Source organism: Salvelinus fontinalis, chromosome 37, assembly GCF_029448725.1.
Source record: "Salvelinus fontinalis isolate EN_2023a chromosome 37, ASM2944872v1, whole genome shotgun sequence".
NCBI lineage: Eukaryota > Metazoa > Chordata > Actinopteri > Salmoniformes > Salmonidae > Salvelinus > Salvelinus fontinalis.
In genome coordinates, this window is record NC_074701.1 from 10,335,634 (window position 1) to 10,348,260 (window position 12,627).

General features: G+C 41.1%; 1 protein-coding gene across 1 annotated transcript in view; it reads right to left on the bottom strand.

Moving 5' to 3' along the window:
* Positions 1-12,627, bottom strand: part of ret (ret proto-oncogene receptor tyrosine kinase) — a 30,132-nt gene continuing 17,505 nt past the window's right edge. The window contains exons 3-20 of the mRNA XM_055901907.1: positions 12,321-12,608; positions 10,272-10,510; positions 9,985-10,180; positions 9,583-9,782; positions 9,009-9,297; positions 8,276-8,407; positions 7,916-8,026; positions 7,665-7,778; positions 7,189-7,445; positions 6,878-7,025; positions 6,025-6,132; positions 5,453-5,670; positions 3,819-3,941; positions 3,585-3,655; positions 3,031-3,168; positions 2,684-2,783; positions 1,968-2,115; positions 1-852 (exon numbers count right to left, since the gene is read on the bottom strand). Of these exons, the coding sequence (XP_055757882.1) occupies positions 695-852; positions 1,968-2,115; positions 2,684-2,783; positions 3,031-3,168; positions 3,585-3,655; positions 3,819-3,941; positions 5,453-5,670; positions 6,025-6,132; positions 6,878-7,025; positions 7,189-7,445; positions 7,665-7,778; positions 7,916-8,026; positions 8,276-8,407; positions 9,009-9,297; positions 9,583-9,782; positions 9,985-10,180; positions 10,272-10,510; positions 12,321-12,608 (3,038 nt within the window). The 3' untranslated portion in view covers positions 1-694. The remainder of the gene's footprint in view (positions 853-1,967; positions 2,116-2,683; positions 2,784-3,030; positions 3,169-3,584; positions 3,656-3,818; positions 3,942-5,452; positions 5,671-6,024; positions 6,133-6,877; positions 7,026-7,188; positions 7,446-7,664; positions 7,779-7,915; positions 8,027-8,275; positions 8,408-9,008; positions 9,298-9,582; positions 9,783-9,984; positions 10,181-10,271; positions 10,511-12,320; positions 12,609-12,627) is intronic.

Consider the following 12,627-nt stretch of genomic DNA (forward strand, 5'->3'; position numbering starts at 1 on the left):
TAAATAGATCGCACATATTTGAACTTTTATTGATTGCAACATAATCACATAATGATAAAATAACAATTGATGACACTCATTTGTTTTCAAAATCCGAACTAATTGTTGCACAAAGATTGCCATTACGAGGAATCAAATGGTGAGCTGCAGCTTTGACACCGAACATGCCCACATTCTATTAAAGAGGAAAGACAAAAGTGGCTTTTACATTTCAAATATGAAGTAGAAATTTTACAGTTTTTCTGGATGAACTCAGTGTCCACTCTTTGTCCATCTTAACCTCACATGTCTACAATATAGGACAGGTAATGGTAAAGAAGTCCCCTTTCATTTCTGGTCTGGATACAACATCTTCACAGTCGTACACTACTAATTGGAGGCTATCGTAGAAGCAGCACAGGCACTTGAAAGACATTAACATTGACATACAACCTGGTACACGGTCATGCAATGATACTTGGCCAACATGACTTTGAGGTAATGATTAACATACCGAAGAGATGCTTGAAACACGGTCTATGTAATTCCAGCCATTTTTCAGCAAATGCACTTTTGAAATCCCCAATTTTAACTTGGAATACCCGTGCAACAGAAATAAATGGGCACCAACTTTAGATTGTATATGTACAGTTTTATATAAATATACACATCTACCCAATTAGGAATCTTTATTTTCTACAATGTTTTTTTGCTTTTAACTATCAAGCTTGTCCACAATTTTTGCGGGTGAAGGCAAAGCCATCCAGTTTGCATAAACACTATCATTGGCATATCTTGTAAAGACTGGGTTAGTGGCATCAAGTCTGTTGAGCAGTACCGGGCTCTTCTCAGGCCAGTTCGGGTATGACATGCCTAAAAACGAGAACATATCATTTTTCGGCACTGAGTAAAGGAAAAGTAGAGTGCAGACAGTAAGACTCCCTCAAATTTTGGACAGAATACATTTCTCAGAAGTGAATTATAAATGGTTGTTTGACATAGGAACACGAGAAGGCTATACATTTAGAATCCTATGCAGAAATCACTTCACAGACAATAATGGTGTCCATAGTTCCTGTATAGTTTAACCGAGAAAATATGCTGGATTGATTAAATAAGATTCAAAGAAAAATAACAACAATTATCGTTACATTTTTGGGAATGTATGTCATGATCTCTAAATGTTATCCTTGGCTCATGCACCATTGATAACTGTTGTCCATAAAAAGCAGATGCAAGAATTGCATCATTGTAACAGGACACCATGGTCACCAAGTCACTGTTTGTTCATGGTAACTAAGTCACTGGCAGCCATCTTATTGCTAAATACTTTTATGAACTATCAACTGGAAGTGCTTAGGATCTATAGGATTTGTTTGGGAATTTCTTATGAAAATACTTTTACAAAGTATTGTTTATCAATGTTAGCCAAAAGTTAATTTCAAAAGACTTACTGTACGCTTACATTATGCTTAATAGGTAGCCTATATACACACAAACAATTCAGATAACTTAAGACAGTCTGGAATCCAAAGGTAATAGATAATGATTGATTCAGCAAGGCCCTGTTTCAAATGTCAAACTGTATTTGAACAGTATTTTCCAAATTAATAGAAAATTGAGGGTGTTGGAATGTGTTTTGAAAATGTTTATGTCGTCCAAAATGTACGTTTCCTAATATAATATCAATACGTAGGATTGAATCTGGATTACAATATGTCATATGAGGGAATTATGGAAATGTTCACTATTTACAGATGTGTCAATTTGGTCAGGTTGAATGTACACCCAGAAGCAGGTCCAAATAGTGATCATCAGACATAAGATTCTCCTTTTCCACTGACTCTCATTTCCTAAGAAATGGGAGACTTTTTTATGAAGTATGCCTAGATCACAGTCACACACTACAGGAAGCCAATCACAGCATGTCAAAAACAGAGCTTATGTGTCCTGTCTCTAAAATCGAGTAAATGCATGGGAAATTCTACCATAGAGCTTGTTTTCAATCCATGTGGAGGGAATGGTTCGAGGGAGAGGGGCATTATTGCTGTCCACTAGGGGCGTGTCCTCTTCGGAGAGGGCGTCGTCGTACAGTAGGGTGTCGGCTGGCGTAGACGCTGCCAGGTCCAGGTAATCCTGATAACAGGAGAGAAACACCTGATTATGCTAATCACTAACGACAGGAAGGTGGAGCATACTGCCAATACAGTCATAATACAGTCATATCCTACCATGCAGTTATGACCTAACTTATTAACCTCCCATATGGTTATGCTTGTAGCTAACTGGCATAAGACATCCAATGACAAACATTTGATAGGAAACCGAATATATTAGAGCAATACATTTCCTACTTTTGTGTGAGATAAAAAGTATTCAAAGTACTCTGTTTCAAATCCTAAACATATGAATCACATTTTTGCACTGTATTTGGCATCCTAAAAATTGCACTATATTTTGCCTCTTTACCTCAACACAAGACTAACTGCCATCTACTGTAATTATATATATAACGTTTTGCAAATGTTGCCCAGGGCCATATTTTGGGGATGGTCACCTGACATTGGTTATACTTATTGCTGGACATGAGACTGGCCATTTGCGGTTTACTCCATTTATGACATCGCGTACTGTAACTACCAGTGAACAGTGTAACGACCACATTAGACAGAGAAAGAGTGTTGGTTGTTTTGCTTGATCCTACCCGGTTTTTCACCATCATCTTCTCCAGTTCTTTGCTGATGTCTATGAATATGGGCCTTTTGTTTGACTCCTGTTTCCAGCATCGAAGCATCAGATTATACCTGCAGAAACACATTCATACAACACGTAATGGTCAGAAGCAACAAAACGTAACACGCGATTCACCGGGAAAATAAACAAATGGGATGGTTCACCTACAATTTACAATAGATCATTAGAATGAATAAGTGTGGGTTTGCTGCTGGTTTGTCATGTCATGGATGTCATTACCATCACAGTGTAATAGAGTAACAGTGAGTTTTATTGTGGTTACAATGATGCTGAGGTAAAGTAAAGTGGCAAACGTACATTTCCTCAGTACAGTTCTCTGGTTTCTCCATCCTGTAGCCAGTCTTGAGGAGGTTAAATAGGCGTTCAGGGGCGATGCCTGGGTACGGGTTTCCACCCAGTGTCACAATCTCCCACAACAGCACACCAAAGGACCAGCTGGCAGGAGACAGAGGACACCGCATTAATAGCACCACAGCCTAATGCATGGATGAAACAGTGACTCTGTTTGCTGTATAGTTTATCCGAGGCGGTAGGTAGCCTAGCGGTTAAGGGCATTGGGCCAGTAACTGAAAGGTAGCTGGTTCGAGTCACTGAGCTGGCAAGGTGGATAAATCTTCCACTCTGCCGTTGAGCAAGGTTAACCCCCAACAACTGCTCCCTGGGTGCCAATGATGTTAATTAAGGCAGCCCCCAGCACCTCTCTGATTCGGAGGGTTTGGGTTAAATGTAGAAGACACATTTTGGTCGAATGCATTCAGTTGTGCAATTTAGTATATTTTTTGATCATGCAAACATTGTTGGTTATGGATATGTATCACAGGTGTTTTAAGTTGTTTGCACAAGGTACTCACACGTCACTTTGTGTTGTGTAAATGTGATCAAACAAGGATTCTATTGCCATCCATTTCACTGGGATTCGACCCTGAAAAGAGAGGCCAAAAAAATAAGAGAATGGACATTGTGATCTCAGTTCTGTGAAAGAAATCTTTATTACAATTGATAACAAACTAATTGACCATTTCAGAAAACAATACAATTTAGTCATTTTTAAAAGTACTTGGGTATTTGACATTTGGGTTCCCTACCTTGCTCCTCTTCACATATGAGTCTTCCTCATACACGTCCCGGGACAAACCAAAGTCTGAAATCTTCATCTTACGGCCCTCTGCAACTAGGACATTTCTTGCAGCGAGGTCCCTGTGAACAAGCTATTGGAGGACAAAAGTCAATTCAAACTCCTTTCTTTATAAAATTTGGAGTCACATTGACATCGAGCAAGGTTTAGCATGGAATTCATACACACAGTGGGTTCCAAAAATGTTGGTATCCTTGATGAATTGACCCCCCAAAAAATACTGAGCAATTTATATGCTCCAAAAAATTTGAAATGTATATTACTTTATACTAATGCAATTGATTAGAGAAAAGGATTTTGTTTAACAAGTAATATTTATTTTTATCTTTAGCATGTTTTGGCACTAGAGTTAGGAGAACAATAACCAGAACTTTACCCAGAGCAAAGAACAAACCCAAAACAGGAAGATCCGAATGCCATGAACCAAGATGTTAAATTCAAATCCCAGGTGAATAATAATGGCTGTATAAATGAAAATGCACAATGTAATCATGTACAGTACCAGTCAAAAGTTTGGACACACCTACTCAATTAAGGGTTTTTCTTTTTTGAAACTATTTTCTACATTTTATTTTCAGATTTCGTTATCAACAAACGCGGCGAAAAGTACAGTAAATGTGAAATGCACATAAAATCAGTGTAATGTCTTATGTTAGGTGAACTGCTGTGTCCTCAACTTTGGTCTAATAATTTCTCCATAATCTCCCAACTGTTCCCTTTCAATTGCTACTATGCTTATGCATTTCATAGAAACATTCAAATGTAGCCCTATCCATACAAACCTATTCCTACTATTGTAAAGGGTTAATGACCTAATGAGACTCTTAAGGGAACGTTCTCTAAAGTTGTGTGAACATTTGTTGTTAGCTGGGAAGATTCTTATCAATAAAATCAAACAAAATGTAATATTTGGTCCCATATTCACAGCGCGCATTGACTACATCAAGCAGTTTGTGTTAGTTGTGTAGGATTATCTTGTGTCCAATAGAAATGAATGGTAAATCATGTATTGTGTCATTTTGGAGTCACTTTAATTGTATATAAGAATGAACTGTTTCTTAACACTTTTACATAAATGTGGATGCTACCGTGATTACAGATAATCCTAAATGAATCGTAAATAATGATGAGTGAGAAAGTTACAGAGGCACAATGATCTTACCTCCAAGACATGCTAATCTCCCTTGAAATTGTTAATGGTGAGAGGGGTATAATTTTGTTTGATTTTATAGATCAGAATCTTTAGGGGTGCCAATCATTTTTACACCTACAATTTTGAGATAGATTTTGTTTTACAAGTAAAAATTGTTTTTCTCTAAACAATTGTATTAGTATAAATATTTATGTTTTTAGAGCATACAATATAGTTTAGTATTTGTATTATTTACTTTATACAGTCTTTTTGGCTCATACAGTATTTATCGAGGGTGACAATAATTTTGGAGGTGACTGTATAATAAAGGCAAATCCTTACTTCCACTTCAGTCAAATTTTCACTGAGTGTCAATGGGAGACTGAGTGAAATTTGACTTAAGATTTGCCACATGGTGAATATTTTGAAAGTGGTAATTGCTAGACAGGCACCTTCATTTCAGCCAGGTACTGCATGCCCCTGGAGATCTGCCAGGTGAAGGAGATCAGGTCGCCCATGGTGAGTGCCCTCTCATCTGGATTCTCCAGGTAGCTCGAGTTGCGGTTGGCATCGTTGCCTGACATGTAGCTGGGTCCCACCTTTCGGCTCTCACGCAGGAAGTTGCGCAGTGACCCATATTTGGCATATTCTACAATCAGATACATTGGACCTACATGGAAAGACACAACACTTCAGAACACACACTTAGGCTTACAGTATCTGTCAGGATTGAATGAAATATGCATCACATATACCAGGTATAACACCGGAAGGTTAAGCATTGCAAGGACATCATGTTTTCATTAATATGATCAAGTGGGTCCACAATTTATGATACCGCAATCTCATGATGACTTTGAGCATAATTTGATCAGACAGGGTATCTGAGGCACTGCTACCATAAAGGACAAGCTCTGAAGACAAGATTCTCATGTATCACACATCTCCATTGTTGAAGGGACAGTCAATCAACAACATTGATGCCCTCAAATGGTGCTCGGAGTGGATCGGTATGAAGCCGTACCATCCTGGCTGCAGGCGCCGTACATCTTGATGACGTGTGGATGGTTGACTTGCTTCAGTAAGGTGAATTCTGACAGGAGGTCCCGCAGTTCACTATGTGAGGCGTGGTCTGTTGCAAAAATAAAAGAGAGATTCATGAAATGCTTTCATAAAATACATCACCTTATAAGCCTGCCCACTAGGCAGGATTAGGTGGCCACCTAGGGGGACATACCGACGAGGGCTGTATTTAATAAACTTGCGGGATTTAATCATCTTGGGTAGCTTATATTCAGAGCTTGAGTAGCCAAAGTGATCTGTTTTAGGTCTTAGTCAGGAATCGGGACTGACAAACTGTACCATATCGATGGGCGCAACTTTCACTGGGGAGTGGAGGGGACATGTCCCCCCCACATTCTGAAATTGCATTTATGTCCCCCCCCAGTTTTATCATTGGAATGTGATACAAAACGAGGCAACGGTGTGCTTTAGGACCATGCGGACACCTCCGAGCGGTTGGGTAGGCTGTTTGGAGTGTTTCTCATACCGGATAAAAAAATATAAATAATAATCATGTCCCCCCCACTTCTAAAACCAAAATTGCACCTCTGTGCATGAAAATGAATTGTGAGCTGACACTGTATACTATAGGCTACTATTCTACCCTGCGAAGATACGAGGGGGAATTTTATATTGTCTCGCCTAGGGTGGCAGAACTGCCTGCACCTTATATCTATCATGGGCTGGCCAAAAGTCACATCATAAAAATCTGCTTCCACTGTATATTCACTATACAGACACCTAGGGACTCACTCACTGCATGAGTCTTACAATAACTGTTCCTATTTTCTGCTCTTTGTCCGGGTTAGTCTTACCTTTAAGCATTTTCACAGCTACTGTGGTGTAACCAGCCTTTCCTTTCAGCCGGAATGCAGTCGCCTTGACAACCTTCCCAAACTCCCCTTCTCCTAACGTTTTGCCCAGCACCAGGTTTTTGCGTGGAAATTCCCATTTGGGATCCTCCTGTTAAAACAATTAAGAAACACATTTAAAAAAAAAAAAAAAAAAACGTCTCTATTAATACAACATATATTTGCAGGTCTCATGATCATTCAAAAGGCAATTTAGTATAGCAAGGTTTGCAAAATTCCGGAAACTTCCCAAACATTTTCAGGAAAGGCCTTACGGGTATTTTGAAGGTGTCAATGGCTACTTGGTTCTCCATGGAGTCCAACGAGCCGCGGCGCATGTTGTTAGCGGAGTAGCTGATTGGGTAGGATTGTGCGGGCCGCCGGAAGGTCATCTCAGCCGAGGTGATGGGCGGCTTGGGGGAGTTCTTGTGGTAACGATGGATGAAGTAGGAGGACAGGAGGATGGAGACGATGAAGGAGAGCAGCACGGCGGTGGCAATGACGGTCTTGCAGACCTCGTCACACATGGCCTCTGCATCAGACAGGGTAGAAGAAGTCAGTGGTCAACAAAAAAACACGACGGAAACCATCCTTTGACAACAAAGGGCAACGTGTAATTTCACCTTTGATTGACATACAGTATCATATCCTGAAACATCTCCATTTGGAATATTGCTTCGTTACCTATGTGTGTGTGTGTGTGGGGGGGGGTACACGTAGAACAAAAAGGATTTGAAATGAAACAACTCACCCTCTACATCATCCTTCTCACAGAAGCATTTTTCAGAGTAGCAGTAGCAGGTTCCATGGCCAGCTCTAATGCCAGACGGGATGCCCTTCTCATGACCACCTATAACGGGTTCAACTGAGAGACACAAACACATGTGCATCTATTGAATTCAACAATTTAAAAAATTCCTCTTGAAATACCGTCAAAAAATAAAGAACGTCAAGAAGGTAGCCAAATATAAATGGCCGTAAAAGATTTAGGACATTTCTCACGTGTACAATCCTGAGGACAAATTGATGCGTCTTTGCTTTCAACTGCATCACAAAAGCCATCAGGGCACGTGCGGAGGTCAGGGGAGCAGGTGGAATAACTTTCTGATATTCCTGAAAGATAAAGGAAAAATATAATGGCATCATTTCCTGTTTCCATTAAATACCCCTATATGTGGCATATACGGCTTGCACTGAAGAAGAATTTGTCTGTAACCGAGAATAGGACCTTCCAGCTGGATTACCTGGTCAATGACAGGTAATCTGGTCAATGACAGGTAATCTGGTCAATGACAGGTAATCTGGTCAATGACAGGTAATCTGGTCAATGACAGGTAATCTGGTCAATGACAGTGTGGGTACCTTTTGCAGAGCCCTGTCTCCATTGGCACCTCCCTGTGGTTGCCCCCAGGCCTCTGATGTTCTCACAATCCCCACGCTGTCTTCCCTTTGCACAGGAGAGGAACCGCTGGTCCTCTAGGCCCTGCTTATCAACTACACAACACAAACACAAACTTTATGAAGACAAAACGCATGTTCACGGTATGCCTCGCTATTATGCGATTGTCAAGCAAGATCACAAGAGTCTTGGACACGGACAAAGCTATGGATAGAGTCTTGGACACGGACAAAGCTATGGATAGAGTCTTGGACACGGACAAAGCTATGGATAGAGTCTTGGACACGGACAAAGCTATGGATAGAGTCTTGGACACGGACAAAGCTATGGATAGAGTCTTGGACACGGACAAAGCTATGGATAGAGTCTTGGACACGGACAAAGCTATGGATAGAGTCTTGGACACGGACAAAGCTATGGATAGAGTCTTGGACACGGACAAAGCTATGGATAGAGTCTTGGACACGGACAAAGCTATGGATAGAGTCTTGGACATGGATAGAGTTAACATATTTTGACAGGTCTCTACTACACTAGTACTAAGGTCTCTAACAATGAGGCCTTGAAAAATAACTGAACTGATGACTTCCAAATATGAATGCCATACACCCCATTCATTGGTAATCACTGTGGCCAAATCAGCATCAGTCTGGGGTATTGCTGGGGATGAACTTATTATCTCAGGAGAGTACTTACTATCGCTATCGAGCACAATGAGGATCTGAGTGCTAGCCTGCAGCAGATTCTGTTGCTCTTGAGCAATAACCACATACTGCAGGTCCTGGCACTCTGGCCTGCGAAGCGCCTCTGTGTCGTTCACATATAGCACCCCCACCATGTCCTTGAGGCTCTGTGCAATGCTAATCGCAGCGTAGCATGACTGTACGTCGTCGGACACATTCTCTGTCTTCTCTGCTACTGCTAGCCGGTATGTGACATTGATGCCCTGGAACTTCAGGCTGTTGTCCACACAAATCCTACCGACCTGAAAAGAGAAGGAACATAAATCATACAGGGAAAATGCTACAGTTCTAATCAGATTGACACATGATCTTACATTTAGCCTACTGGGGGAAAAATAGGTCCACGATGAGCTAACCTCTGAAATATCAACCAAGTAACCTCACAGACTGCTTTAATGGCATTTCATCGCATTACTCTTGAACAGCGGAATACTATTATCTTAAAATAGTTGTCTGCTTCATAAGCATTTCATAAGTAGTATCCCTCTTCTCAAGCAAAGAGGGCTGTATGTGAACTCGATAGGTACCTGGGAGTAGACATTAGCTCTACGTGTTAGGGCGAAGAGGTATGTCACATTGGTGAAGTGGATGGGGACAGGTAAGATGGTGATATTGTAGTGCAGCATCACAGTTCCCTCTGGACGGGGGTATGTAGTGTCATTGACCAGGTAATCCAGCTGGAAGGTCCTATTCTCGGTTACAGACAAATTCTTCTTCAGTGCAAGTCCTACATGCCACACAAAGGGAAGAGGGGGGTGGCTGTTTATTTCATGAACCGATCAAAAGATTTAGTAGAAGTTTGTCACATTAACAGGCTGGATTCCCGGACACATATTAAGTGTAGTCCTGGACTGAAAAGCGACAAGCCTTACTCTGTGTCTGGGAAACCAGTCTTTCGAGTGGTCGTGGAACTCATCTGGACTACTCACGGAACTCATGAACAGTGCCTCGGACGTTGCCAAAAATGGCCTTCTCTTCTTTGAAAGAGTACTCTATGGCGAACATTTCGTCTATCCATGAGTCATTGGTCATCACATTTCCGACAAATCTGTTCTGACTCTGGGATTTGGGATACCTGGGTGTTGTGTCTCTATCATAGACAAGCAAGTTGCCAAAAGAACTTCCCTGAGAAACACACAACAAGAACAAGAGTGGTATCAATGATACTTGTATAGCAATGAACTGATGTACAGTATTGGTAGTAAAGTAAAGTCACCTGCTTGCGATCAAATTCCAGCACCACGTCCTCTGTGCCTGTTCCACTGACATAAGGTGCATTGTCGTCCTCGTCGTAGACGTTGATATGCAGTGTAACAAAAAAGGTGTCTATCATCGTGTCAGTCTGCACTGTGCAGATCAGCATGGGACTGTATGTCTCCCTCTCCTCGCGGTCCAATGGGGCAGTCACTACCAACTCAGTGGTGTTGTCAGTCACAGCGAATGGGGCTGGAACATCTAGAGCCGAACGGAACATGAAGAGGAGATGCGAACATGTCATGTTGGTCTCGTGATGCCAGACTTTGTAGTTTCACATTCACCCAGCTACTGGAACTGTCACGCCCTGACCATAGAGGGCCTTTGTTTTTCTATGGTATAGTAGGTCAGGGCGTGACTGGGGGGTTTTCTAGTTATTATTTTCTATGTGGGGTTCTAGTTTAGTTTTTCTTTGTTGGTGCTTGATATGATTCCCAATTAGAGGCAGCTGGCTATCGTTGTCTCTAATTGGGGATCATATTATAGTAGCATTTTTTCCACCTGTGTTTTATGGGATATTGTTTTGAGTAAGTGCACATAGTATCTCTGTAGCCATGGTCGTTTATTGTTTAAAGAAAATATAAAAAAGAGATTGAAGTTAATATCATGCTTTCTATAAGAGTGGGAACGTGGGGCAGACAATGTTAATGTTGTAAATGACTATTGTGGCTGGAAACGGCTGATTTTGAATGGAATACCTACGTAGGTGTACAGAGGCCCATAATCAGCAACCATCACTCCTGTGTTCCAATGGCATGTTGTGTTAGCTAATCCAAGTTTATAATTTTAAAAGGCTAATTGATATTAGAAAACCCTTTTGCAATTATGTTAGGACAGCTGAAAACTGTTCTGATTAAAGAAGCAATAAAACTGTCCTTTAGACTTGTTGAGGATCTGGAGCATCAGCATTTGTGGGTTCGATTACAGGCTCAAAATGGCTAGAAACAAATAACTTTATTCTGAAACTCGTCAGCCTATTCTTGTTCTGAGAAATGAAGGCTATTCCATGCGAGAAATTGATAGCTGGGCATTTGTCCGTAGTCATGGTAGCATCCACATTGATGTAAAAGTGTTTAGAAGCATATTCTAGTCTTATTTACAATAAATGTGACTTCGGAATGACACAATACATTAGTTACCATTCATTTCTATTGGACACATATAATCTGAAACACAGCCAAAACAAACAGCAAATGCATCCAACAAGTTTGTAGAGTAACAAGCTTGATGTAATCATTGCATGCTAAGAATATGGGAACAAATACTAAACTTTTGACTACTTTAACACACATATAAGTGATTTTGTCCCAATACTTTCTTCCCCTAAAATGGGGGGACTATATACACAAAAGTGGTGTAATTTCTAAACGGTTCACCCGATATAATGGAAATACCCTCAAATTAAAGCTGACAGTCTGCACTTTAACCTCATAGTCATTGTATCATTTCAAATCCAAAGTGCAGGAGTACAGAGCCAAAATTGCAAAAAATGTGTCAGTCCCAATACTTTTTTGTTTTCTTTACATGATACAATATCAGTACTTGTTGCATTTACGACTTGTCTACGTCCTATCGTCAACTGATTTCAGCTAGTGTATAGTTGTAGATCGACTGCATTGTTTGAATGGAATGTTGGCATATTGGCAGTTAATTAGAAACAGTTATGGAATCATTCTTCTAAAACTGGCTGGTTAGCTAGCTGACAAACATACAGTGCTGATAAATTCTTCAAATTCATTATTTTACACAATATTTTATCACAACACTGTCAAAACATGGTTGACCAACTCCCTGAACAAAATGGCTGCCCTTTAGACCATCATAAGAAGGTTCATGTCCATTCTAGTATTCTAGTTCCTAATTCTATGGAGGCAACCATGGGGGGGGGGGGGGGGGGGGGGGCTGCGGGGGGGTGTGGTACGCCGGTGTAGAGACCTGCAAAGTGTTTGATGTTCCTCATAATATAATGCACAGAGACAGTGTGGGTGAAGACGAATGTAGCAAGCCTCACCGGATTCTACACTGTAGGAGATGGTGTAGTTGGGGCAGACGTTAAGCCTGGTGAGCTGTCTGAGCTGGCGGAGGGCCCCGGGGAACCTGTTCTCCTTAATGTGGGAGCTCAGGTCTTTGTCAGGGAAGCATAGTTTCTTCAGCTCTGGTCTGGTCTGGCCACACGGTGGCGCCGTGTCATTGATGAAGGTCAGGCTGACTTGTACGGTGGGGTGGCTGAGGCCACAGAGGAACTTCTTCAATGGTCTGGTCGCAGCAATGACACTCAGCGGAAGCTTCCAAAACTTGTCTGATCAGCAAGAGAACCA